This window comes from Opisthocomus hoazin, chromosome Z (assembly GCF_030867145.1).
Source record: "Opisthocomus hoazin isolate bOpiHoa1 chromosome Z, bOpiHoa1.hap1, whole genome shotgun sequence".
Classification (NCBI taxonomy): Eukaryota; Metazoa; Chordata; class Aves; order Opisthocomiformes; family Opisthocomidae; genus Opisthocomus; species Opisthocomus hoazin.
The window spans coordinates 64807353-64831142 of NC_134454.1; the positions used below are offsets into that span (position 1 = coordinate 64807353).

At 37.4% G+C, this 23790-nt stretch overlaps 1 protein-coding gene across 2 annotated transcripts in view; it reads left to right on the forward strand.

The window, feature by feature from the left end:
• Positions 1-23790, forward strand: part of TENT2 (terminal nucleotidyltransferase 2) — a 43485-nt gene that overhangs the window by 15985 nt on the left and 3710 nt on the right. Inside the window, exons 9-13 of one of the 2 annotated variants that reach the window (XM_075411116.1) lie at positions 906-982; positions 4288-4416; positions 8381-8424; positions 15382-15518; positions 20618-20709. In XM_075411116.1, coding sequence (XP_075267231.1) covers positions 906-982; positions 4288-4416; positions 8381-8424; positions 15382-15518; positions 20618-20709 — 479 coding nt within the window. The remainder of the gene's footprint in view (positions 1-905; positions 983-4287; positions 4417-8380; positions 8425-15381; positions 15519-20617; positions 20710-23790) is intronic. The other variant, XM_075411117.1, reaches the window with a different exon arrangement.

A 23790-nucleotide genomic window follows, 5' to 3' on the forward strand; every position in this document is an offset into this window, starting at 1 on the left:
TGTCAAAAACCTTTTGTGGGCATCAAATTAATGTGTTTTCTCTTGTTTAATAAATTCCATATCAATGTTCCCCTTACAATAACTCAAGAAAATCCAAAGGAGGATTCAGGCAAACAAATGCTGTGTGGATGAGACTTGGATATATAAAATGTAAATAGCTGTACATTGTAGATAGCTACTTCTTTGTCGGTAATAGGCTCTTCATGTTGCGAGTTACAGTGTTGCTGTAGCTTATTAACTATTAATTTAATTTGTGGAGTATTATGAGTAGTTAAAGCTCTATATGCAGTATGAAATTCAAACTTTGGGGCGATAGAGCAGGTAGTATTTGTTTGCCTTGTTCTTATTTGCTGTTAACAGCATGAAGCAGTTATTAAAACTGTTTTATCACAAAACATGCAATCTTTACTAATAAACAGTTTTCATTTCAAAGTGCTTGCTAATTATCTCTGACCATCACTGCAGAAAAGAGATTCTTACCTTTTGACCTCTTCCAGTGCTCCTTCTCAGTTCATTGGCATGATTTCGTAAATCGGAGAGTCCTTCCTGGCGTCAAAAGTTGGTCATAGTGAATCACGTAGTTCAAATCTGGCTGGGAGAAGATTCGTTAAAAATCAAAAACATGTTTGATATATTAAGTTGTCATAAGGTCTGAATTTGAATCTATATATTTTCTCTATGTAAAACAACAATTAGATTTCTGTAGCAATGGAATTCAAGTCTGTAAGCAATTCAAGCACTGTCGACAAAACCAGAGTAGAAATCACAGCATCAAAATTCTGAAGAAAGTTTCTAGAGTAGCATCATAAGTTACATTTCTCTACCTCTGTCACTACGTAGGTAATAAATATTCTGAAATTGAATACCATGATTCTTGATTCTTTTTCTTTTCTCCTCCCCAATAGCTGTGTGGAGTTTGACTTGAATGTAAACAATGTTGTAGGAATAAGAAATACATTCCTTCTGAGAACCTATGCATACAGTAAGTTTCTATTGTATCTTCTTATTTCTATAATCTTTGATTTTTAAATCTGTTTAGCTATTGATAAACTATTAAAATTGAGTTCAATGTGTTAGGCTACTATATGTATAATTAGCAAATGAGCTGCATTAGGTAGCTTGAAGATAACTTATTGTTGCTCACTCTAAATATATGGAGAAAACTGATACATCAGCTAAGTATGTTTTTAATTGAATATTATAATATTCAGAAGATAACAATGGTTCTTTATATTAAGGTTCACATATCTGCTACAAGGGCTGCTTCAGTATTCTACAGATAACGAGATCAGTATACCAATGATTATCTAGTGGTATAATCTCCAGTTTCTTTTATTTCGTTACAGCCACTGATAGCTATGTGTGGCTGTATGCTGTCATAGAGTCTTTCCTTGGAAAATCCAAAATACCGCTTCGGTTTTTATGCTAACACCAAAACAAAACTGGTTTGTGTCTCCTTGGGAATTTGCATTTTAGGGAAAGATTGTGAAACAGACTTCTGAAGGGGAAGTAGTAAGAACAGCACGTTTGGTACTAAACTGAGGTTTTCTTACTTAGCATCACAATGTCATTTGGCAGATAAATACATAAGGAGTGGACCTCAGTCTAATTCTTCCAGGCCATTTACAGTTCTTCCTTTACCACCTTCTTCAGTTCTTGCATACGGGAGTTCCTTTCTATTTAGGGTTGGAAGTTATCAGTAGAAGTTACCTTTACTAGTTAATTTTCACTAATATTTCAGTTAGAGTAGTTTCAGTGTTGCATATTCGTGTTACTAGGATAATCTACAACTTGTCCTGGATCAGTTTATTAACTGTAATTTCTTCATACATCCACAAAGGCATGTGCCTGGAGAAGGATTTCCTTCCAAGCTTAAAAAGGTTAGGGAAGTCGTCTTTGTCATTCACGGCTACAGGTGAGGGGTCACTTCACCAAATCTACTGTTGATACAGTTGTTCCTGACTTCTGACACAGATTTCCCTTATTCCTCTCAGCAAATCACTGTAGGGCAGATAAGAACCCAGATGTGAAGAGAGCAGTGGAAGGGATCCTAGTGTCTCCCTTTCTGTTCTACCTTGGTGCCCAGTTCTATAAGGCCAGCAAAATTAACGTTGTCTCCTGATGAAGGATAAATACTGGTTTTCTTCTTGAGGTCACGGAGTGGGTTGGTAGCTAAGGCAGACTTGTGATTGAGATTATCTCCTTTATGTGCTAGACCTTCTTAAATAGGCAAACTGTATCAAGCATAGTCTGTCTTGTCTTCTTTGGATCAGAAAACTCTCAGGTGACAGAAGGCAAACAAAAAGTGGAAACTTTTATCAGACAATCTCTTTACGTACTTTTAGAAGTCGTATCAACCAGGGTGGATAGCATTAAAAGTATTAGCCTGCTTACCTTAAATTTGTGGCTGAAGGGTTTCACCCTGCATGGGAGAAAAAAAGATCAAACTACTTGTCATGTGGAAAATATATGGATCTCTATTCCATTAGAAAAAATTAGATGCTCAAGCAAGCAGGGACTGGTTATCTTAGTGAGCATGATAGAACAAAAAAAACCCTCATAAATATTTCTGTGGATGCTCTTGTGTCTTTTTTGAAATCAGCTCTTCTATGTTGGTGCATAGGTGCAGTAGAAAACATCAAAGATGATACGGCAGAGCGAAGCAGAACATCCACAGAAAATGTAGGCAGATTAAGCAGAGCTAGAAACTGAAGTCTGTGCTGTTGTGTTATCAGTTGTTTGCCTAAGGAGGCATGTCTGCAATTAAATCAGCAATTGATGGTAGGTATTTTTCAATTAGTAGAAACTGGACCTTTGAGCAAATGATGTTACTGAGCATTTTCTTGAGGGAGTAGCTTGTTGGCTGATGAAGGAGTATCAGGAAAAGTTTACTGGCCATGCTGCACACTAACTTTGTTATATACTAACTACAGGCACTAGCAGACAGAAAACCTTACTTCAGAATAAGATTCACGAAAGATCTTTTCTACTGTGGCACACACACACAAAATAGTCTCGTTTGGAATTTGAGCCTATTTGCATTTTTCTTTCATGGAAAAACCCCGTTTCAGTTAATGCATATTCAGATGATGTCTGTATAGTAATTCTTCTGCATCTCACAATTAGTCCTTTTTTTCGTTCAGCCAGTGGGAATGGTTGAACTAATGTCAGGAATGAGGTGACTGGCGGTAATGAGTTCTGCTGTTTCTAAGAGGTCTTCTGGATCTAGGACATTCATACTGAACAAAAGAGTACCACTTGCAGGGGCATGTGTGCTGAACCACTGTTAACAGGTTTTGAGAAAATCACCTGCTTGATTAGGGTACTCTGTTATTCTGAAAATCCTAACTGGTGGATGCCTGTTGTCGTGGATGAAGTGATTACCTATTGATATATTCCTGTCCTGATATACAGAATACAAAACTTTGCACAATATTATTAGGTTAGAAAAGATATTTCAGAACATTTAAGGCATTGTAAGGCCATCGTAAGCCACTTGACTGAGCTGAGGATCTGCTTCCACATATCTGTAAATAATAAATGAAGTACCCTGCAAGGTGCTTAGGAGCTGGTGATGAGTGACGTCTCCCTACAACACACTACTACCTTAATTAGAAGGCTGTCTATGTTCCCCAGAAATTCAGAAGATCATAGCTGGAATATGACTGTATTCATGTGTTTCCTCATGAAAAGCATATGTCTTGATTTAATGAGTTATTGTATCTAACATCTCATCTACATAAAAAGCTATTGAGGATGAGGCAAATTTAAAATTTATGTTTGTGTGCGAGGGTTACTGCTTTCATGGATCCTAAGGAAAACTTTAGAATGACTTCTGTCTTTTCCAACCAGGAGAATTCTTTTCCCTGTCCCCAAAGGTTATATAACCTAACAACAACAAAAAAAAGTTAGATGTGGTCCGTCCTGGCAGCAAGTTAATTCAGGGAAAATTAGTACAATGAACTGGAGAGAACTTAAAAGGAGAATGTGACACTGCTACATTGACTAATGCATCCAGTTTTGTCTTACCTGCAAGTTACCTGGCATAGCCCTTGTAATGTGTCTGTGGATCTTGGTACTCAAAAGACTGTTTTCAAATACAAGTATTTTTTTCTGATTTTTTGTAAGATGGATAGTAGTTGTAGAATAACTAAGTAAATTCTATAAAATGGTTGCAAAAGGTAACCTTAGAATTCAAGAGTATCATGTTGATCAGTTGGGAACAAATGATTCATTGCTGTCTAGTTCAATGTGCTTTTTTTTGAGATGTATTTATTTTACTTGCAGTTGAGAATCGAGTCCGTCCATTAGTACTTGTTGTTAAGAAGTGGGCACGTTTTCATGACATAAATGATGCCAGTCGTGGTACTTTAAGCAGCTATAGTCTTGTATTGATGGTTTTGCACTACTTACAGAGTAAGTATTTTTTCACATGTTGAAACTGTCCCTTTTAAGTTCGTATTTATGTAGTTCTTCTCTTTAATCAAATACAAGCAGGAGTCATCTTCCACACAGAAAAATTTGAAAATGAAGTGGGTTTGCTCCATTTCCTTAGTGCTATATTTTTCTTTAACAAGTGCACCTCTTCTCTAGAGGCAGTGTTATCAGCTTTAAAAAGGTTAAAAAAGACATCAATGGACCTGCAGGACACTATGTAACTATAAAATAAACTCAAGCACTAGTTAACAAAAATCTGCCTGTTAACAAAGAGAAAATAAACTCAAGCTCTAGTTAAGAGATCTGCCTTTTAACAAAAGGAAAAGCATAACAGTTTTAGTGGGTTTTGGTTGTTTGTTTTATCTGGGGACTTCGAAGAAAATTCAAAGGGATAACAGATGCTGTGGGATCATTTTTCTGTCTTCTGGTGAGCAAACGACTGAACATGCGACACATGTATATGCGAGAATGCACTACCATGTGGTTAGATTTTTTCCACTGATTACTGTCTTCTGTAAGGTGACAGATCTCAAAGACCACTAGAACCAGGGATATTTGACTGTCAGTGGCAGTATCTTTTCCTGTGATTTCAATATATTGAAACATTGAATATCTGTACAGAGCTGGAGTGATTTACCTGAGAAATTAAGGATCCCTGTTGAGAATTCGAGAAACCCATGCAGTCCAGAGATGCTTTCAAGGAACAGATTAAAATGAATCTCCCTGTTTATCCCCCTATTTCTTTCTCTCGTTAGAGGAAGTTCACACTTGTGATTTCTGTAGTTTGTAATTCTTGCTTAAGACTTAAGGATTATCATTTAAGAAATCATTTAGCTTGAGTTCTTGATTCTTTATTGGGAGATGAGTGGCTTCAGAAAGGAAGGCAAGGAGCCCCTGAGGTGTACATCTTGGAGTAACATGCATGTGGAACTATTTTCTTAAATCCTGTCAGTTCATGTACAGACTGTATATTTTGCTGCTTGTATTCACTCTGTCTTTGTTTTAATTTTTTTGTAACCTGCTGATTGTTCTTGTTCATGTTATTTTGATGGTAACTGGTTCTTCACATTTAATGATCATTGTATAATGATCAAATTGTGTAGGCTCTCATTTTAGACTTTTCCCCTTTGTCATTTTGTGTGCGTTTATAATTTTTTTTGTTAAATCTGGCAGAAACAACGTTTAGCTCCTCTGACAGCTTCTTTGGCCTGGAATGTAGAAAATTGCTGTAGAGTGGGTAGTCAACTATTTATTAGTTTCAAGGTCACACTACACCCACTCTGTGCTAGCGTGGAAAGCTTTTTATGACAGTTGACTCAAGCTAGTGGCTTTCTTTCAGCTGAATAGTATCTGTCGTAAAGGACCTAGGAAGGTGTTTAGTGTATTTGGGATCCAGTTGGCTGGGTTACTTCTGAATTCTTTGATGTCCATACTGTGTGCTTCTTGTTATTGTACCAGTCATCAGGACAGTAGGACATAAGCTAGTCTATCCAGTGACCGTTTTTTTTTTTTTCCCCCTACATCTGCTATAATGGAATTCCGTGGATTTTGTTGTTTCTGTGGAAAGAAAAGAAAATGTGGCCAGGTCTGCTGTCAGAGCTATGAAACCTCACTGTAGATGACAGAGTACTTCAATGTAGATCCTTAATACACATCTGGGGGAAAAAATCAATCAAAAAATGTTGATTGAGGACATGAAGTGGCACTGAACTTAAAAATGCCAAAGTGATTATTAGATACAAGACTGAAAATGTTGGGGACTACTGGATGTGAAGATTGCTATGCAAAGGTGAAGCACAAGCAGGATGGCAGAAAATGTATCTTTACATGGCGTAGCAATTAGCGACCACCTTAACAATGACTTGATAAGCATTTGATAGTTATTGTTACACTTTTAATGGAAACAGGCCTTTTCACTTGGAAATTTATTCTCCAAATCTATTTTCATTGTATTGCAGTTACTCTAGAGACTTGTATTGGGTGATGTGTGCAGTCATGGACAGCCAGTTACTGAGCTGAGCATAGAAGTAACACACAAAAGGGAAGAGAGTAGGAGTTACAAGGAAGTATAATTGTGTAGGCTTGCCAAGATGTTAACAATCGCGCAAGCATGAGGACATTTGCTGTAGTCATCTGTGGCAGCTGCCACAGCTGTCTAGGGAAAGGAAAAAAAGGTTCAAATAATCCTTTTCTGGCAAAACTCTGATTAGTCAACTGCCTGGGAAGCATCAGCAGTCCACAGACCAAAGAGGAGCCTTATACCTGTGCTTCATCAGCCTTTTCTGCTAAAAAAGGCTGAAGTGTGGCTATGGACCTGTATGTAGCGTGAGCTGTTTAGATTCTGATGTTTTATTCATGCAGATTTTAATGTTCCCCTGCCCCTTCCTTCCTTCCTGCTATATGCATGTGATGCTGCTGAAAGTAGCTTGTGTCCTGGTCATAGAATTTCTGATAGAGCTTTTGTTGATGTTGCTGGCGAGGAGGGAAAAAGCAAAAATAAAAGTAAATAGTGTCCCTGTCTTCACTAGGCAAATTTCTTTCCTTTACTACTTAATCCATTTCCATATTCTTACACAGGTATGGATATGTTTGGGCCTGAGGTTAGTGTGGCTTGAGTTTATTTTAGAGGTACGTCAGTGTCTTGTACATGGACTTTCCTCCAGGTAACAGGTCCAGCTATCTTGTACAGTAAGAAAGAGAAAACTCATGGTGAATGCTAATGGTAAGTGGTAACTTTTCACCTTAACTCTGTGCTCTTCGTATAGCATACAGCCCCGGATGAAATATTGACTGCTTGTATTACTCATATTTTGTTGCCTTTTATTTTAGTGTGGCAGAGGTCTGGAAATTATCCAAAATGTTGCAGAAATAAGATGCTTTTGCACATTTCTAATCACACACAAATAAAATAAAAACATTATTGAAGCAGCTGTGAGCATATTCTTAGTTGTTCTGGTTCTTGGTCCCTATGGAAAAAGGATTCTGTAACATCTCATCCCCTGTGAGACCGTGTCTGAAGGGTGAAAAGTCCCAAGTCAGTCCTGAGTGCTGAATTTAATTATTATTCTCCCTAGTGAATCATGTAGACCAATTGTTTAAAAAAAACATGCTGAAGACATGATGCTAAAGCTTTAACGTGAGGAGTGGTCTAACAGTTCTGTAGCGGCTGCAAGGCTTGAGGGGAATGTGAATACTTCAGGACTTTTTTCTGTCTATCTGTAGGACCACCTAACTTGGCAGATTAGTTTTTTCCTTGCCATTTGTGTTGTGCAATAGATGCTTTCCCCATCCATGACTTTCACAGAAGTTAGAATTGTTCAGTTTACTTTGTGTTTATTAGTATCATTGTCATCATAGTTTTTATAACCTGTTGGCTGTTTACTAGATCAGCTAACAGCATTAGACTGTATTTATGTATTTTGTGGGAATTTTGCTAGCAATGCCTGCTAAGTGTTGGGCATTTTATCGTTGGGTTACTTTTGGAGATTCAGTATGTAATACTTTGCAGCTGAAGAATGTGTGCTTTTGCGGTATCTGGAGAATTCCTGTGCTGTGGTAGAATCATATTAGATGTAGGAAAAAAAGAAAAATTAGTGAAGCTCTGGTTTTTCCTTTAGGGAATCTAGGTAAGTTTCTTGTAGCCATGAATTAACATGAATTTTAGACGCAAAGTCGTACCCAGCTGCTGTAGAATTTTTCATGTCTTTTACAAATAGTAGTAAAAATCTTACTGACAGCTTCCTGTAGCTGAATTAACTCCTTATAGTACTATATACAAAATATAGTCATATAAAGATTTCCTGAATAACTTTTATTTTACAAAGTACATGAAAGTGAAGGGGTTTTTAAGATGGAATTTCAGTCTAACGTGTTGGTGTAGTTGATATGATATTTTCCTGTGAATTGCATGAATCACAGCAACTTTAAACTTTTTTTTTTGTAGCCCTACCTGAACCCATCCTTCCATCCCTCCAAAAAAATTACCCAGTAAGTGTTTCTTATGAATTTACTACATGATGTATGTGTATGAACCTGCTTATCTAAAATATATGAATTCTTAAATATCTCTAGTGGATGAAGTTAAACACAGTCTAAGTCTGGTCATTGATACACTAAACATAAATATGAAAAAGGGTCATTGCTGCTCTTGATCATTTATTTAGTGAAAACAGCCTGTTATGTGTGAGAAGATTTCACAAGTAGTTGGAAACAAGTGCTAATGAGAGCTGCAGACCTAATTCTCTTTGTGTTGGCCTGGAAATACCTGTGTCATCTGTAACTTTGATTCCTATTTTGTAATACATTAAATAGTGTTTTTTCCATCCAGTAGTGTTTTTTCTAGTGTTTCAGAATTCCATACCCTTCCCACAGCTGTTGAGTCACCTGATATTTCTAGGGGCAGAGAGCAAATGATATATGTTTGCTGAAGATAATTTGACACTTCACAAAATAGGGCTTCAGTCCAACAAGAAAAAGGCTTTTTGGGAGTTTGCTGTTATGTCCAGATCATACTCTGTTGATTTCCAGAGGACACTCTGATTCAGTTTGCTTTGATCCTCTGCAGAATTAGGACGGTCATTAGTGAGACTTAATCTAAGGAAGATTATCTACAAATAAGAGCTACCCTCCTAAATGTTTGTCTGGGGACAAAAGAGCTATTGCTGAGTAGTTAGTCACAGAATCATAGAATGGTTTGGGTTGGAAGGGACCTTTATAGATCACCTAGTTCCAACCCCCCCTGCCATGGACAGGGACATCTTCCACTAGACCAAGTTGCTCAGAGCCCCATCCAACCTGGCCTTGTTCTGTGTTCTATAATAGTCTATGCTGTAACTCATTTACAGGAATTCCTCAGCTCCTTTCTGCTTACTTTTCCTTTCATAGTTGCCATAGTTTGGTATCTCTGTCTATTTCGGTTATTTAACTGTTGCTGGTAATTGTGCTGAGGTAGTATGAGAAAGCTATTCTTTCTTTTGCATATATTTCCTGTGATGCTTAACGGGGAATATTTGATGACACTGTATATTAGGGAGAAAAATATTGTGGTGTCAGCCATTTTAGATAATTAGGATAATCGAGATGCAGAAGAAAGCTTTGTGCTATAGTACACTGCAGGTTTTGATTTTTTTACTGTACTGTATACCTTCTAATTTTTTCACTGTTAGTGCTCAAAAGCATTTGAAGCTGTTTTTCATTTCTTGCACACTTGGCTCTATCTGAGGTTTATTAATTGCTAGATTTGCTAATTATGTTCACTTAAAGCTCGTATGCTGTAGCATTTTAAGTTTTGTGTAGCCTGTAATTCAAAGAGAACAACGGTAAGAATTGCTAACTTTTGAGTCCTTTGTAATAATAATGCAAACATTTATATTTGTAGTGTTTGAACTGTGTAAAGGCCTTCAGAGCACGATACAAATATTAGTGGTTTAAATGATTAAAGCAAAATTTAGAATACCATAAGTTGAAAAAACTAATTTGTACTAAATGCAAGGTTTTATCTTGTGTCATGTGAAAGGGGTAAATCACTTGCAGGTTCCTGTGTTTCTAGAATACTGCTGTAAGAATAACATTTTTTACTCTGTTTTAACATAGATTTTTTTTTTGTTTTGTTAGTTATGTTGCCTTTGGAGGATGGACTAAATATTCTAGGATTGCTAATAAAATAAAAAGAAGATTTTATACATGCTTACTAGAAAACCAAATCAAAACTATGGATTAAGATTTTAAAAAAAAATTATGCTAGAAACTTGCAAACATATTTTAAGACTACTGTCTCCATTAGCAATATAATTAAGTGTTTGAAAATTGTGAAAGTTAAAATTTCTAAATATTGGTACTGCAAAGAGATTTAAAATGAAAATGAGAAATACACCAAAATAATTCTGGTTTTGTAGCTTACTTGTAATAATTACAAAACATGGTCAAATGTCAGTATCCAAAAAACGATACTTTTTTCTTGTGGTTGTAGCTGTTCAAAGCCCTGTCTCCATCCTAATACTACACATAAATACTACTTCTTCCCTTCTGAAACAAATCATGCTACCTACAATATGTCTGGGTTTTTTTTCAAAATCAAATCTGTAGCGCTTTCTGCAGCCTGAAAATACTTCTGCACTTTGAAGGAAACTGCTTGTGTTAAATTGTAAGCACTATGTGAAAGAGACATGCTTATCTTGAGTGAGAAACAAAATGCAGATTCTGTGACTCAGTATATCCCTACTGCAGATGTGAAGGGCAAGAAGTCCTGGAAAGCCCCCAGATCTGCCCACCTGTGTATTCTGTTGCCATGGGGGAGTCTCCGGCTGGCACCAAGCTGACGTGTTCTGCTGACGTGTTTTGCATCTGCTAGTTTACAGGGAGTATTGAACCATATCCAACATGGGGTTAGATTCTGGGGATTCCTGCCCTCCCCCCCAGCTGGATAGGGTAGATGAGAGTAGCCCACAAAAATGTGTATCGGTACTGAAGTTCTTATTGAACTTGTCTCCGAGTCAGGACTTTTACAGCTGAGCAGTTGGGAACCTGTGGTGGCTTAGGCCATTATGGTTTCTGGTTGTTTAGCCTGTGCGTTTGTCAGAGGTGAACATTGCTGCAACTGGGAGTCAGACAGGAACGTGTGTCCGAGTCTCCAATGTTCTAGAGCAGCCTGGTGTAGTAGCTTAATTCCAGACAAAGATGTGTCTCCACTAGTGCTCTGGATTGTGAACTTCATGGACTCTAGCATGAGCACATCTTTGTTTCTGCTGCCTCAGCTTCATGAGCCATCATATCCTGTAAAGTATGGGGAGAATCATATGTTGGAAAAGAGCTCTAAGATCATCAAGTCCAGCCGTGGGATGGTGCTTACTGTATCTTCTTCATGCACAGGATTCAGTCATTGGACAGACGTAATTTGCTTCGCTCTTCGCGTTGCACTTTTTAAAAATTATGAACGAGTTAAATGTTCGTTTGTAAGACTAAGTAGGATATTTTATGTGTGTGAATATAGATACCTATCAAAAATGGCAAGGTCCTACGCTGGTGTTACCACTGTAAGCTTTTTTGAAGGAAGACTCTTCTACAGTCAGAGTTAAACTCATTATACATCAAGATACTCAAATGTAATGTCTTGTAAAGATTTTTTTGATGTACGCTTGTGTTCCTTTCTAGTGTGTAAGGTGGAACGAGAATATGTGTGATTGTAGTGTTATGTAGCTTGGAACACGAAGCATGTTGCTGAATGCTAGTGTTTCCTTCAGAAATTGGCTAACCAAGGTAAAGAGTAGAGATCTAGCAAAAAAGGAGAAAAGACTTCGGAGTCCCTTTTTCTGCGGTATTTTGAAATAATTGATAGTTCACTTATACTTCTTGCTAAATCAGACCCTGAATGTCTCTTGCATTTCTTAAACAGCATGAAGCAAAGACACAGAAAGCAAATTAGGGACTAATTTTAAAAGAAGCTGATTTTTTTTTTCCTTTTAGAGCAAGTTAAGAAGGGAAAGGTTACAGGGAAGGCCTACTTGAAACTAAGCTAGTTTGATGGTCTGTGGCAAAGCAGAAGAATGAGCGTAGGTATCCTGTGGCTGGTCTGGTGTCTTGTTCACTGGACACCGAGTGACTCCTTTTTTAAGAAATGACCTTAAACTACATTGTTGGTTATTAATATATTGAATATTGGTATATCTTGACAGAAGTTTTCATTAAGTCTTCCCCATACCCAATTTTAAGTAATAATTAATTTGGTTTTATGTATGAAACTTCCTAATCTCTAATAGTAGTTTCTTCCATAACAGATTTTGTGTATTTGAGAAAGATGAAACACTATTTTTTTTACTTCTACACGTGGTGATCAGCAACCTGCAGTGTTTAAAAAAAATAAGTTGACTGTCAGAGACATGATTAGCAGCTTGCTTTAGTGTAAAAAAAAAAAAACAAACAAAAAACCAAAAAATTCTTCTTTGCTTCCAAAGAAGTACTTTCAGTCATGCTTTGCATTTCGTAATATTAGTTGTCTTTTTAAGAGTCATTTTCATAGTGGTATGATCACTAAAACAGTGGAGATGGGAAGTATTTATACGTGTATCTCTTAAACTAGCTGGCTGAGGTTTTTAAATTAGTAACTGCTATAGACAGTAACTTGCATTTTTATTAGAGCCCTTGTATAGAATAATACGCGTTTATTTTTTGAAGGCAAATGCCTTTCTGAGTAAGGAAAACTTTGATTTACCTGACCTTTGTGAAGTAAGTGTATTTAATATATGTGGTAAAACTTGGAACTGCAGGTTTTGTGAAATTGAACTTGCTTTTGGAAAAAAATTTAAACATCGTAATTTTAGGTTGTAGAGTTGATAAGTTTTAATGCTAATTGCTAGACAAAGGTTTAGAAAATTGCCTTCTAATGCAGGTTAGGAATTTTATCTCTTCTGCCAGAGGTAGGAATCTTTGGAACATGATACATTTCCTGCTCCTCAAATGAGGAGTCTTTCACTTTTATCACTGCTGCTTACGTAACTCTTGATCAGTTGCAGACTCAGTGAATAAACAGACAAACTAAATGTTCAGATGAATGCATTTTTTAGGATTAGGATTCTATCATAATTACACTGGTCAAAGTACAGATTTGTGATTTGAAAGGTCTGCAAGATTTTGTGACTTCCTATTTCATTAGCTGCTAACAAATCTTACTGAAGAAATATCTTTGGATAAAGTTGGATTTTATATCCTTTTACTCTTTTTTTTTCTGGATGTAAGCATACACACACAGGCATACATGTATTCTCCTTTTTTTGCTCTAAGCTGTAGTGCAACTACATCTGATATATTATCTGTTGCTATAACTGTTGATTTTTTTTCTTAATCTAATGGTGTAGAAACACTAATAAAATTAATTGTGGTCAATATATAAAATGTAAATAAAAGGTACTTAAGGTGAAGAATGATAAGAAAAAGCAACGTCCTCTCTAAGATGGTAATAGTGCTAAAGAAAATAGCTTGCTTATTATTCTGAAAAATAATATCCATAAATCTAACATTTTAGCTGCTGAGTATGCCACCCTCATTGTGGTGGCAGATTCTTCTTGCAGGTGGGAAGTTGTCACGTGTTTGAACATTCAAAGCGTAGAAGGAAAATCGTTTTGTTCTTCTGTTCAAAAATGTCTGCTGCTTCCAAAAGCTTACTTATTAGTCTTAGTAGACATCTGTTGTAGTAATTTCATTGCGTTTGTGTTGTATTTTTTGGAGGTCAGCAGCCCTCGTGCTCATTGCTTTTTTTTTTTCCTCATGTCCATTTGCTCATGAGCTGTTATGCGGCTAATACTAAATTCGTTTGTTGTGACTCTTCTACAACTTTCTCTGGGAATGGTCAGAGTGACTTTCACTCAAGTACCTGTCTGATTGCCTTTAAGGTTAAACTGTATATACTGTATAACATAGGAACAACTGTTCCCCTGTCACGTCTTTATATGCTGCATATGTGCTTTTTGTGTCTGTCTGTCTCCATGTTTTTGGTGTGTTCTCTTGGATTATAAGATGTTAAATTCTGAGCTCTGCTAATTATTTTATATGCAGAGTTATGTTATATGAGAACAAGACCTGAAATTTTTCACAGCTGGAAGAATTGCCTCCACACCCCTCCCTTCAGAAGGTGTTGCAATAAGGTTCTAGGAAGTTTTGCCAGAATTGGCAAAAGACGACGGGGGTCCCAAACTTTCCAGTTCTACTGGTTTCATTGCTAACCATACTTTTCTCAGAGGAAGTAAGGCCAGCTGCGAACATGGAAATAGCATTACAGTGTATAGTGCTTCCAGTGATATTCCAATACTATAAAGTTTGAGTCATGCTGGATACTACTATTTAAAATAACAAAGGAGTGGGAGGTCACTAAGTGATCATTACATACAGTTATGGCTGAATAGGTGCCTGAATTTACATAGATGTATTTCTTTATGTGAATGAAAAGCTTGCTCTTGTGTATCTTGGGTTCATTTTCTTTAAAATACACAACACTGCTGTAAAATGTAATATCCTGATATTACGGGATTCTAAAAATTCTTTCTCTAGCAAGAGAACATATGTTCTTCTCCAGGTACACCATTCTCTCAGAAGAACCTAGAGGATGCAATGGACAGATCTAAAACCATGCTAATTTAGTCTTGTGCAGATTCCTTTTGAAAATGGCAGTAGGACAGGGCTCTGAGCAACCTGATCTAGTTAGTGGTGTCCCTGCTCGCTGCGGGGGTGTTGGACTAGATGACCTCTAGGGGTCCCTTCTGATCCAAAACTTTCTATGATTCTATGACTTTCATTTATAACAAACCTGACTTCTTTCCCCTCACCCCCCAAAGAAAAGCATACTTCAGATCAAATACTGCATTCTGTGTATTCAGTTTTTTGTATAACTTTTTTTTTATTCTTTCAGATAGGTTGGCTAGAGCAGGTGCTGCTGCAGTCTTTGAATTTATTATGTGGGAGGATGCAGGTTCATATTAGAGTCAATGGGTTTCATATGCAATTTCAACTCTGTGCTGTGGGAAAAACATCAGGCCTTCCTTTTGGATGTTTTCTGTACCACAGTTACGGGAACTTGGTGATAAGTGCATCAGCTTCATCTACCTTATCTCTGTCCAACTGCAGCCAGCTCAGTACAGGCTATGTTACTCAGCTTCTGCTCATGTGGTTTTACTAGCATATAAATGCAGGTCCAGTTCAGAGATCCTCCCATGTTAAAATTTTTAAGCAAACAGAAGGCAAGGGATGGTTGTAGACGCTCCTGTGCAAGATGATTCTGAGTTCAGGGGAAGTAATTATTATCCAACAGAGGAGCACAAGAGGTAGTCTGTTGCTTGTAAGTTGTCCTCGAACTTCTAATAAGGAAATGATAAGCAGCTTTTTTATTGTGAAAAATACATGCACCTAGATTAAGGCGTGCTCTGTGTGTATACATACTCTCTTATTTTATTTTGACAGGAATCTTTTGATCCTACTATGCAGTTGCATCTTGTTCATCAATCTCCATGCACTATTCCTCCTTACCTCTCAAAAAATGGATCAAGCCTTGGGGATTTGCTAATAGGCTTCTTCAAGTATTATGCTACAGAATTTGAGTAAGTAATAAGCCCATCTTAGTGTTTTAGAATTTGCAAAAAACTTTTAATCCTGCTATTTAATATAGCAACACTTTATAACCCTCAAAGAGAAAGAATAGTAGTAATGAAGGAGTGATAACTGACAGAGGAAATGGCTGAAAAGACTGAAGGACGATGGGAATGCTGATAGAGTGTCTGACATGTTTTGCTTAGCTGTTCTGCAAAATAGCTGCCAGCAGTTAGGGAGCTTTGTCTTTTAAAAATAGCTGGGTTTTGTTATGTTACACTATTCTAAAACTGCCTATCCATGTGTGAGAGAAATCTGATACTGATAGTAATATGAATTATTTGGACCTTAATAGCTGCACTTGTATACTTGTCACCCCGAGTCAGTGGAGGTAACTGACCAGGTGGCTCCTTAGTTTGACCATAATATACATCAATATAGGTCACAGCTAGTGAAGAATTCTCCCATATATAGTTGATTCACGAACTGTGGTGATTTTGCTAGAATTTGAGTTTAATTTTGGCATCTGGACTTTCTTGTAGAAGAAGAGAAGCTAGTTGTGAGGGCATCTGAAAAAGCTGTAGATTACAAAGATTTTGCCAAATTGTCCCTTGAGAAAATCTAAGAAAAAGTGCTTGTCCATATAAATTACAAAATGGTTGTATTTCAGTAAGCTTAAGGGTCTAAAAAATCTGTGAAAAATAGCCATTAGAATTCCTGTATTGAAAATGTTACATAGCTGAGAAGTGAGAAGTCGTATCAGGAAATGATACACCTAGTGCATCAGTTACCTTGTTGGTAACTTTCTGCTACAGAAATAAAACCTAGTCAGGTATGCTGTTTACTTGACCATCTGTGTATCCCTGACAACTATAAATCCTGTTTGAAAGGAGCAGGGTGTGTGTCTCGAAGATGCTAAGATTCCATATAGTTTCATAAAAACTGGTAATTGGCTGGAGAAACCAGTGCTCATGCTGGGGAAAAGGTGGGCAGAATGTAGTTTAAACATTTTTGTGTGTGTGATAGCCAGCTGATGAAAACAATTGCAGTGTCACACTGTCCACAGTATCATGTCATCTTTGCTTTGTGATTCCGGATGGAAACAATATTGTAGGTGGGAAAGAGGATAAGAGTTAATTATACACAACACAGGGCTCTGTTAGTTTTTCCATGAAAGGCAGAACTAATATTTTACTCCTGAATGTGTTGAATATTTTCATTGCTGTAATCAGTATTTTTTTCAGTGTTTGCTTTCCCTGTGAAACATTTACTAGTGTTTTTACGCACAGAAATTTTGAGATTATATTTCAGATACTGTGACTCTTAAGTTAGGTCACACTTAAAAGACCTGTACTGTGCCTGTGAATTTTCACTATTGAACTGTAATGTGATGAAAAGGCCGCTAAGGAGAATACTACAATTTTCATAAAGTGAGTTTTGTAGATTCCTATCTATGGAGTAGGACACAACACTACCAGGCTTGATTCACAGGATCTGCTTTGCTGAAAGAATAGTTAGATCACGTGTGGAGATCATAATTTTGCACAGAACGAGTCATTGGTGCCACCTGTCTGGAATGCTTAACTGGTCAACTATGTTACGTGTATTGATCAGGAAGGTGAAGGGAAGATGGAGACACGTTGTTTTAAACTTACCCTCAGTCTAGCCAGTAGGTATTTCAGCTAAAATCTATGTTTTGTTTTACGTGATGTAGTGAATAATATTTAAAGCCAGAACGGGCCGAAACAGTAGGCCACAAAGGAAGAAACAGATGCAGCACAGAGGTAGAAACAGGAACCTTGCATGCTGTGCAGCCATAAATAAGTTAATCTCCTTGTGCTGTGTGGTTTTTTGTTTTTTTTTTTTTTCCCTGCTGCTTTTAATCTGCTTTGTTTATTTAAACTACAAGCTCTTTCAGAAAATTGCTCATTACCATATATATTTATACAGTGCACATTCCACGGTCCTACTCTGGGATTTTTGGTGTGTCCATAAGAAGTAATTTTTATCCCCCCCTCGTGAGTTACCAGAAATGTGATAGGGAAATTGCTGCATGTATTGGACTTAGACACTGTGTAGGGCAAAGCTTGATTTGCCGACATGGTTGTATAATTAACTTGCCACAGGAGTTCACGTCAGCATAATATTTTTAATGGTGCAGTTGGCGAAAAGTATGCTTATAGCTCCATTTTAACTTCTAAGTATTTCGAACTGTCAAAGGTCTGCTGATCACGCAGTGAATGTCACCAAGTAAAAAAATGTATGGAGGTGTTCTCAAAAGGAAGTCGGTGGAAACTGGTCCATGTTTACCAGCCACTCTGGACAGAGTGTCCGATTTCATTTCTGCAGCTGTGAGTGAAGGCAGCAGGTTTTCACTTGGCTGTCTTTACAAAGTGAGACCTTGAAGCAAGGCCTTGCTCCCCTGGCGTTGCTGCTAGGGAACCTAGAGATTGTCCTGTGGGACTGTGCTCTTTAAATTTATTGCTTCCAATTATGTAGCACTTGTTTAAGATCATTCACTGATTAAGTTGTATTTGGTGGACTTGATAAAAGACTGGTTACGTTATAATGACAATATAAAAAATACAGTTAATCAAGGCTCTCTTCAGGGTAGGATTGGTGAGGTAATAAAGGGATAATTTTCAATAGTATATTGAATTAAACATGCTTTCAATTTGTACCCGTCTTAGTGTGTTTATGCAAGTGGCTTCACCTTTTCCAGAGTGTTCTTATAAGGCAAGATTTTTAACCTATTTGTAGTGTGTTCCTATGTACTTACACCTGGAAATGCCTGGTGTTTTCCTTGCAAATTCTTGCCTTCTCCATAATGAGCACATACCTAATGTGGGCAATGACACCAGAAACCACTGATAATTGAAATAGCTGTTTAAATGGTTATTGTTAACTTATGGATTGAAAGCATGTACACAGGGAATATTTGCTTTATGTTGGCAATAATGAAGTTATTGTGTGCAAGCTAAAATGGTTAAAATTGATACATGTATAATTTGCTATTGGTAATTCATTTCTAACTCGGGCTGATTTTTGGATACCAAGGCAGGGTTAGTGAAGGTTTAATGAGACTAGAAGATAAAGTAGTGGTTTTCAAATTTAAGTAAAAAGCTGTTTAAATGGCTAGAAATGTCACCTATTTTGCTGCTTTTTGCTAAACCAATTTAAACGCACTTATTTTTTGCTGAGGAATCAAATCAAGTATCACCTGGAGAAAAAGAAGCCAAGAGAAGAATTACATGTGTGAAGTGAAACAATACTGCCTGGCTTAACCAAAGACAGATCAAATACTTTGTGTGACTTTTTTTTCCCCCACTGCCCTGGATCTCTCTGGTTCTTAAATGAGGCTTTACAAAAAAGCCAGAGTTGAACTGTCAGCTGCTTCTGCTCCTGACCAGAGTTCTGGAGCTGCAATTTAAGTTTCTTTGCTGTAGTCACATGATTTTCTCTCTTGTCATTTTTTGTGTTTGGGTTTTTTAGAGCAGCTCATCTGAATTTCTTATTAAGCTTGTGTTGATGGTAGTTTATTAAAAAGGCATGATAGGAAAGGGTTTGGTGCTTCACAATGTATCTAATTCTTAGTCTACTATGGGAATTAAGGAGGGGGGGTGATGGGTTAGAATGAAAGCTTTAGCTTGCATTGAATGCTAGAAAATGTCATTACCTGTGCTAAATATCTGAATGCATTAAGAGAAATCTAAATATATGCAGCAGTGGGTGAATAAACAATCTGAGGTGTCCTAAACTATGCTTCATATGCTGTGTCCTGCACCTTTTTGAAGTAGACCCTGTTCATATTCTTAGAGTAATGTAGCTGTTCTATGGAAGTACAGTTATTCAAACAACGCACTTTCATAAGTGGTTTTAGTCATGAGTTGTGTCCAAGATCATTTGTAGAATTACAGGCACAGATATTTAGCTGGTGTGAACTGTCTTCTCACCACTGACTTAATGGAGTTCTGACAGCTGATCTGTGGCCTAGAGAGCACAGAGTTCTTCCAGATTTAACTGGTGAATGATAGACCGTATTTTGATGTACAGTTGATATTTACAGATTTACTGAAGGTGTTTTGATTCACCCAGCCAAGCTCCTCTCTCTTTGCATTACATCAAAAGATAGATTCAGTCAGGAGATCACGTCAGCTGTGCATAACACCAGTACAGCTAGCAGCATGCTACCCAGCTATTTCTAAGCCCCATTTAGTCAGGGCATATGGTGATGCATGATTGATGATCCAGGCATTTCGCTGATAATGGTAGTTCCCTGGTTTAGTTAAGAGCAGCTGAAAACTGGCTGGGTAGAGAAGAACATAAAACTTGAAGTGGTTGCTTTGGCTTCTATTGCATTTGGCATACTGTTGTGCCAGGCATCGTAAAGATCACAAAGATGCTTGGCACATTGTGAAGATTGCCCCATAAACTGCCTGCGGTTCCTGTTTCAGTGTGATCATTTCGTATGGTGGTGTTGTAAAATTGTGTGCAGAAAGCGGTAGAATATCTTCAAAATGCTTATTTGGGTTGTTGCTCTGTTACACTTGTAGGAAATCTAAAATTCAGCATGTACAAAGTATTGGGGCTTTCTAATAATAGGTTCCTTGCACCAGGAATGCTGGCCTGTAAGCAGACTGTCTTTATATATCTTTATACATCTTTATACTGAATGGAGTGCAGTATGTGACTTCATCTGCACTAAAACTCCTTACATTTCTTTTTTCCCCACAGAAAATTCTGAAAGATAGATTTGCGACTATAACTTCTATTGAACTTAGAAATGAATGTAGGTGTCCATATTCAAGTTGATGTTGTTTTCAGAAAAAAATATTCTGTTGTGAATATATGTTACTCATGGATACCTGTGATGTTCTGTTTTGCAGATGTTTTTGTAAATAAACTTATGTTTATGGAAAACTATTCTTGTTTCCTACCCATCATTCCTTACTCTTATACTGATTATATGACTGTTACACTAAGTTACTTATAAAGTACTGTGTTATCCAGGCTTATAACATAGCAATTTGACAATTTTTTAATGTAAACTGATATTATTAATTTAGAATCAAGAGTTATAAGTTCTGCAAATTGGTTTTCTTTTCCCTAGTTGGAGCCATCAGATGATTTCAGTTCGTGAGGCCAAAGCTATTCCAAGACCTGATGGTATTGAATGGAGAAACAAATATATTTGTGTAGAAGGTAAAATGTAAAGCTGCGTTATCATTTTTAACAGTTAAGACACTAAATACATAAATCTGTCGATTAGACTTTACCTTGGTTGTATTTTAATAATGCACAGGTGTAATATATTTATATAGAAAATGAAATTTAACCAATGCAAATAGTTTTGGAAACGGTCCTGCCAAAAACATTTGAGAAGGAAGCTTTATGTCCTATAGTGTTTAAAAATAGTTCTCTTGACCTTTTCTTCAAGAGCACTCGTTGCCCTGTTACTTTTGGAACAGCGATTAGGACTTTGACAAGGTGTGGCCTTTATGACAGTAGTGTGTGTTTCCTGCTCTGAAAATAGTCATCAGTTTTGCCAAGATTGAGCTTCTGAAAATTGTAGCAGGCACATATTCGGATTCCTCTCTAAGATTATTATTTGTTCTAGAAGTGCTCTGGCATCCTAACTCCTACCAGTGACTAGATTACGCGTATGTCAGTCCCCTTATGGCTACTGTTTTTCTCTGGCTTGTGAATGTACAGTTTCTGCAGAGACTGTATGATGCCCTCCAGAACCGGAAGGTAAACCCAGGCTACCTTTTGGAGTTGCGGGTCTCAGCCTTCTTAGTGCAGGCTAAACTGGTCAGTAGCACCACACAGGGAACCTGCTTCTTGTGCTCTTGATGCCTTTCAACTGCCGTAGGGAATTTACATGGAGCAGTTGATCTCCTGCGTAGGAGATGAACCTTGGACCAAGGAAAGACAAGATAATAGACCAAAAGAAGGATTGAGATGTTAGGAGAATGAAAAGAGAAGCAAGGAAGGGATTGAGAGGTGCTGTGTTACTGTGGGAACAGTTAACACAAAGAGGTAAGAAAGGGAAGTGAGAAACAATGCAGCAGATGAAGGGGAATTGGACAGATAATGGAACTGAGGTGGAGTGGGAGCAGAATTAGAAGTGGGTGGTTTAGGACACTGGGGTGAAGAGGAAAGGTTTGAAATGGGAAAGGTGGCCTGAGACCCGGCTGTACATAAATGGAGGCTATTAGGATGAGGATATCAAGGGCTGATGTGTTAGGGTAAAACAGGACTATAACCTGGACAGGGGCCAGATGGTACAGAAAGCGTTGTTAGACTGGGAAAATTTTGCTGGTGAAGGAGGGTGGTCAGAAGTCCTGTGGCTGGACAGACATTCCTCATGATTGCTGGGGTTGGGAGTGCACTCTGTGTGTGTGCTCATGTAATTTCCTGCGTGTTTGCTGCTCTCTGCAGAGAATAATTACCTGCTGGTGAAGTTAGTTATTCTGTGGCCCAGAGCTCACCAACTTCGCTGTAATCATACAGATGGCAGTGTGAAGCCATGTGACGGGATTCCTATTCTTTATTTTACTTTTGGGGGAAAAAATTAACTGCCAGTCATAGAGGAAGAAAATACACTGAAAGATGCCTGCACGCTTGGCTCTGCAGTCTCACCATTGAGAAATGTGAGAATTAGAGTATCTGCACAGCTGAAATGATCTGGGATAGCACGGTGCAGGCACTTCCAAGGCTCTGGTCTGAATGTGGGAGGTGGGAATGCTGGGCAGCTGTGTCTGCTGCTGTCACATGATGCTGATCCGCTGTGTGGCGAGGGGGCTGTGTGTTTCAAGCTATCGATTTTTTTTTTTTTTATGACATTACAAAGTTGTTGAATAATTAGGTTTTCTTTCTGTCAGGTTGGAAAATAGAATACCAGCGTACAAAATAGGCATTTTAGGATTTGTTTTAAATGGGCTTGATTACATACAACTTTTCCTTCAGTGTGCATCTTGCATTTGCACTGTTAAAAAAAGAAAATTATCTATAGGTGTCACATCTGACTGCTTCCTGGTACATGTTGCTTCAAGACGTTACTAAGAATGGGTTTTGGCCTCACATATCAAATTTTTACTTTGAAATTGGAAGGGAAAAATTGAATTTCCTGTTTCAACTCAAAAGTAGGCTTTATGTTTATAACAGCTGTTAAGCTGAACTAGTTTAACCAAGTATGTATATAAACTTCTGCATACTTTGAGAAGAAGCTTTTAAAAACTGGTTAAACATGTCAATGGAATCTGTTTTCCAAGTCTTTGTCAGATTTTCCAGTTAGTGGACTAAGATTTCAGTAATTGGTATTATTGCTTATATTTTTCAATATTTTAAATATATTTGTTGCTAGATTACATACTCTTTGTCTGCAAGTTGCCATAATTCTGCATGCAGCACTGTATTCAGGCTCACCGAAAGTAAGAATTGTGTTGTTTTAATTTTTATTGGCCTTAAGACTGATTTCTCACTTGTATTTCTGCTGTGAGAGAAACAAATAGCATAGCGATGCTCTTTTCAGACAGTTTAAAATCTGGCAGGCTGTTACCATAATGGGGATACAAGAGAGCACTTCTTTTAGCTGATGTTTGTGAACATTCCTTGTCAGAAGCTCTAAATTGCTAGTGACTACTGTGGATTCAGTTTAAATCTTGTCTGTACCAAATAATATTCTACAGTCACGTGCTGAAAAAGACACAGTTTGGAAAAGCTAGAAACATGGCAATTTTATGAGACAATTAAATTGATAGTCATTTAGTAAACTGTATCAAAAACTGTCTAAGCTGCACCTGATTCATGCTTATACTTGTTAATCTTTCAGATCCATGTTAAAAAGTAGTTCTAAAAATAATTCCTCAGGGCTTGGTTTGGATCGGTTCTGAAATCTTATGATTTCATGTATTTTCATTTGGAAAGATGATCCCCTGTAGCCTTTACCTCAGGCATCAGTGCTGAAGTTGTATTAGTCTTTCTTTTAATTTTCTCGTCTCTGTGTGTGAACAAAATAATTTATGATGTCTTGGTGGTTAGGAAATGTAGTGGTGTAAATAGTAGCTGATTGCAAAATTACTCTTGCTGCGCTTCAGGGAAAGAGTTTGTCTTTTGATAGTCAGTAAACAGGCAGGAAGAATAAAGGGAAGATGTGACTCAGCTTTTGTGACGAGGGTACCTTTATTCCGCACTGATGGTTTCAGCCAATTGTACAGCTTTGCTCTTGCTGCTTTAAAAAATATGTATCTCTTAATTCAACATGAAGTATGTAAAGGTCCT